Source organism: Buceros rhinoceros, unplaced genomic scaffold, assembly GCF_000710305.1.
Source record: "Buceros rhinoceros silvestris isolate BGI_N320 unplaced genomic scaffold, ASM71030v1 scaffold33475, whole genome shotgun sequence".
In the NCBI taxonomy this organism is placed as follows: Eukaryota; Metazoa; Chordata; class Aves; order Bucerotiformes; family Bucerotidae; genus Buceros; species Buceros rhinoceros.
In genome coordinates, this window is record NW_010412920.1 from 1,364 (window position 1) to 6,555 (window position 5,192).

The 5,192-nt window shown below is 50.4% G+C and overlaps 1 protein-coding gene across 1 annotated transcript in view; it reads left to right on the forward strand.

Annotated features, from left to right (window-relative positions):
* Positions 1-1,111: 1,111 nt before the first annotated feature.
* The window catches only part of LOC104493820 (kinesin heavy chain), a gene marked incomplete at its 5' end in the record, with an annotated part of 20,600 nt that continues 16,519 nt past the window's right edge, over positions 1,112-5,192 (forward strand). The window contains 2 exons of the mRNA XM_010136561.1: positions 1,112-1,287; positions 3,190-3,258. Of these exons, the coding sequence (XP_010134863.1) occupies positions 1,112-1,287; positions 3,190-3,258 (245 nt within the window). The remainder of the gene's footprint in view (positions 1,288-3,189; positions 3,259-5,192) is intronic.

The following is a 5,192-nucleotide window of genomic DNA, read 5'->3' on the forward strand; positions in this document are numbered from 1 at the left end:
AATAAACGCCCCCGGAGCCACTAGCAGCAGGGCAAAAAGTATTTTGAGTGGAGCACTTTGATAGAGGTTGTGGTGCTTGATTTCTAATTACTCTCTTTCACGCTTTAAGCTTGGACAAAATACCGTCTCCGTTAGCTGATCGTGCTCTTTGGTGCCCTGTTTGTTTGCGTTGGGGCCTGAATTAACCTGCCCTTTTGGGTTTTGAGATGTTTATTGTTTCCTCGTTTCCCTGCCGGTAAGATAAATAGCGCCCGCGCTGTTTCGGCACGAGGAATGGCTAGTGAGGCTTTTGGGGACTCAAATATTGCAGCTCTTCCTAGACAAGGGCACTACCAGTTTGTGCAGCAGGGCTGGACGTAACCTCCCCGCACCTCGAGCAGCGCGTGCAGCGTTCGGTGGCTCGCAGAGTCTCCCGCCAGACTCTAAGGAGGGTGGATTCAATTTCTGGCATGAGCGCCTTCCCTGTCCCTCGTCACCGAACAGCAGCGGGCTCCTAATTGCAATGCACCGAGGTTACCGAAGACAATACTCCTCGGAGAAAATGATTTTGAAAGGAAATGTGTGGGGAGAGCATCCTGCCTGGTGTGCCCAGGCGACAGCTGGACCTGGTGTGAGCGCTTTCCCTTTAGCGGTGACAAGGTGGAGGGGGAATGTCGTTTGAAATGCAGCTGTCTGGTTGTCCCGATGCTCCAGCAGTTCGTTAGGGGGAAGGCAGAGTTGATGAGGCATTTAATTGCCAGCAGTGTTTAGGATGGAGGTCGGATTTTTTCCTCCTTGTTGACCCTTCAGTTAACCCATGGAGCTAATCCCGTCTAAGAGGGCTTGAGCGAAAGGGGAGCCAGGAGTTCGGTGCTTTTGTCGGCAGCCATTTATCTGCTGCAGCGTTTCTAACCATGGAGGTCATCTCCCTAGTGAGGCTGGCCGGCCTTCCTCACATCACATCTGTCTGTCAGTGGTGTGCATGGCAGTTGCCTGCCTTGCACAGCTGGATAAGGCCCCGCCTTGCTTTGCCGAGTCCCTCTCAGCAGCTGTGAAGGACCGTCCTAGGGTGACCATGGGTCTGGGCAACCCTCTCCCTTGATTGTAATGATCGTGGATTCTGTGCCTGCAGGAGAAGCTGTGCCTGAGGATGAACAGATCAGCGCAAAGGACCAGAAGAACTTGGAGCCTTGTGATAACACCCCGATTATTGACAACATCACTCCAGTTGTTGCCAGCATCTCATCAGAGGAGAAGCAGAAATATGACGAGGAGATTGCCAGTCTCTACAGACAGCTGGATGATAAGGTGTGAACATTTCGTTTGACTCCATTCGCTGGGTGTACGTGGAAAACTGAGCCAAAATGGGTGGGTGGGTGTCTCTGTATTTCTTGAGCACCATGAACTGGGAAATGATACAACGTTCAAAACACTATGACTGCACAAAACCAGATCCTGTCCTGTCATGCTGGAGCATGCCCAGGGAAGGGCAGCGGAGCTGGGGCAGGGTCTGGAGCACAGTGCGCTGAGGAGCGGCTGAGGGACCTGGCGGGGCTGAGCCTGGAGCAAAGGAGGCTCCGGGGAGACCTTCTGGCTCTGACAACTCCCTGACAGGAGGGTGCAGCCAGGGGGGGTCGGTCTCTTCTCCCCAGGAACAAGTGACAGGACAAGAGGAACCGGCCTCCAGTTGCCCCAGGGGAGGTTGAGGTTGTCCCTGAGGAGCCGTTTCTGTCCCGCTGGGGTTGTGCAGGTGTGTCGCAGGCTGCCCAGGGCAGTGGTGGAGTCCCCATCCCTAGAGGGGTTTCCCAGCCGTGTGGAGGTGCTGCTGGGGGACAGGGGGATGGTTGGACTCGATGAGCTTGTGATTCTGTGGTTCTGTGATTCTGTGATTCCATGTCAGCTCTCTGCCTCATTCCCTCTGCAGGCAGTGTTTGGGGTGTTCTCCATGAAACTGGAGCCGAGCTTGCCTTTAATTTCAAGGGCTCGGTACAGGATTTTCAGCAGTCCTGCAGTGAGTTTTGTAAAATCCCTCAGCAAACTGTAACGTCATCTTGGAGTCACTGGAGAAAAAAAAAGGGAGACTGTATCTTAATATTTTTTTATCTATTTATTTATTAGCATTGTAAGGAAAGCATGTAACTTCCCTGAGTGTCTTTTGTTCATGTTGTTCGAGCAGCAAACACTGCCTGGAGTGCAGGTGGCTTCTTTAGTTATTTGTTTATTTGCACAGCTTGAAATCCATCACGGGCACTTCAAGCTGTCAGCAATACGTTTACCGAGCACTTGCCATCAATAGCTTTGGCTTGTGTGAAGATAAGAAGGGGGAAAATAAAATAGGCAGCCTAAAACTATTGACCGTTACGGGAGAGAGCAGCTGGGACTCGACAGCTGCGTTTGCTCTCAGAAGTCGGTCTCTTAGTGAACTTGTCGGTGAAACACAGCGTATCAGTTGGCTCTGACGGGGTAAAAAGCAAACACTTCTCTTTGAGTTCCTTTGGAGAAGGATACCCGTCACCGGGCCAGCGATGGGCTCGGTCAGGGCTTGGTGGCCTCCTGTGGCGTTTATGGAAGGACTGGTACAGTGGAGTCCGTCATCGTCTCTCTTCTGTGTGTAAGACCAGTTCCTACCCGTGAGGACGCTGTCTTCTCCAGGAGGTTGAAGTGCCAGCACAGTTGGGTGCCTGCCTGGGCATTACCTCTGATTTTCTTCCAGGCTGTGATGGAGCAGGGAAATACCAATGCTGCCGCTGAGGAGTCCACGTGCTGTGTTGTGGTTTGAGCTTTGTCTTTCATTAATGCAGTTCAGAGCTACCTTAAATTGTGGTTGGGTGAGAGATCTGTCTCTAATGAGCTTGCTCTCTGCAGCTGGAATTTGAGGACAGAGTAAGAGGCTGTGGATGTATTTGTACATCTATAAAACATCACGTACGTTGGCAAAGTCTCCTGCAAGTTATAAGGTGCAACTCTGACCGCATCAGAGTCTCGTTTCCCATCAGGGACACCTCTGCTTAGGTCTGTACTGGAGACAGCTGCATGTTTAGATTTCACTAGGAGCTCTGGGTGTGTGTATTTTTCTCTCCCCTCAGACCACTCAAAGGTACACAGGGTTTGCTGTGGCACTACTCTTCCTTTCCTAGAAAGAGGAAATAATAGTGACCAAACGGCAACTGTGAAAAGAAACTAAAAATCTCCAACCCTGTTTCGTTGCAGGACGATGAAATCAACCAGCAGAGCCAGCTGGCGGAGAAACTAAAGCAACAAATGCTGGATCAAGAGGAGGTAATAAAATTAAAAACTAAACCAAGTGAAAATCCCCTCACGTCTTGCTTATGAGCCCCTTGTGTGGTGACTCTCTCGGAGTTGTTTTCTTATTAACGGGCTAAAATTCAATAGCTAGTGGGACAGCTAGGTTTAAACTTCAAATTTCATAATATTCATTAATATTCATATTGTATCATAATATAAAGTATTGCTCCCTTTAAAAATAATCACTAAACTTGTAGCCAAGTCTCTTCCTTATCTGCCCTTGGTTTACGAGAGGTTTTGAAGATCTGTCAAGAACCCCAAATCCCCAAGTTCCCCAAGCGTTGCTGTGTTCTCTCTTAGAACGTGGCTTTATGCTGATATTCGAACTGCAGGGAGCTGGAGAAGGACCATTCAGACCCAGAGCATCACCCTGGTGTGGGAGTTCACCCCCGTTAGCGTTCGGAAGTGCTGGTTGCACAGGACACCGCTGTGATTCTCGCTTCCCCCATCTGTTTCACACCCGTGTTCTCATCCAAAGCTTATCTTTCTCCTCACCGTTTTTCTTGTGTTGTACTTTTCGGGTGATGTTCACTCCTTTGTTAGTCGTTCGGGAACGTGCTGTACGCTGGCTTGTTCCCCACCCTCTGGGTTCCAGAATCCAGCGCACATCTGGAAGATGAATCAAGTTTTGAGTGGCCTCTCATCTTCACCTTCCCGCCTCCTTCCCCCTTTCTTCGCGTGCTCTGGTTCAGCCGTGCTGACTGCCTGAGGTGGCGGCAGCTGCTGGTGCTTGTTCCGAAGGTTTAGCTGGTTCCTCTGAGGAGCTGGGCCAGCTCTGACCTTTGACAGCTAACACGGTATTTTGGGTTTCTTTAAGGGAGTCGAGTTAATGTTTTCAAGGTTTTGTCTTCCACACGTGAGCCTCACCTGCGCGGCGGGCGCGACGTACCTCTTCTTGCATGGAGCTTGATTAGCTCCGTGATCTATTCGCCGTGGAGCAGCTGCCTCACTCTGCTTCCCCCTAATTAACCAGAGCACTTTTTTCTGCTTGATTAGGCCAGCGGGTTAATTATAAATCTGAGGCCTGCCACAGATGACTCTGTGCTGATACTGGTGTGGCATCTTTTGGTACCTTCTCATCGCGGTGGTTTCTTAGGGTGCGTGGTTGGGGGGGGATTCTGAATTTTCCACCCTCACACCTCGTGTGCTGTGGACGGACCCATGAAGTGCCACAGCCACCGTCTCCTCCCCGTTGTTCACAGCCGAGTGGTACCATGTGTTATTAGTAGCCTTTAAAACCTGGGTGTGTTTTTCCACATGATGTCAACGAGACTCCTCTGGGGAGCTCTGTTTATGCTCTAGGTGGTACATAACACTTCCCTTTTCTTGAAGTCACAGTAATATTCACACAGAAAATTTCTTAAGTAAATGTAAATAATAGTTCCATCTGTGTTTAGTAGACAGATTATTTTGAGCTATTTTGTTGTTTAAATATTTACGTGCCATCTGGCTTTGGCAACGCACTGGGTTTCTCCGTAACGTGAGTGCGCTTCCGAGGCTGCAGCATTACCAGTGAGATAAATTTCCCTCGGATCTGAATCCTCTCTTCGCCACTTTGGGCACGTGCCAGTGTCTGAAGCTGCCTGGTTGGTTTTCTATTTTCCATTAGTGCTCTGAGCCAAAGAAGCGATGTCTCCTCTGACACCCTCCTTTCAGGTGGTCCGTTTGAGGGAGATGGTTCTGTTTCGCTTGGGGTCTCTCACTCAACTTTGTCCTGGCCTGGGAGCCACTGGGCGGTGGTGGGGCTTCAGGAGAGTCCCCCAGCACGCTTCAGTAGCGCAGACCGTCTGCTGCTGTACCAAGCAAGCGGCGGTACAGTGATGTTACACTAACGCACACGTAGGAAGGCTTGGAAATCAGTGAGTTCCGGCAGTGAATGTCCAGACTGTGCTGTTAGGATGAGCGGC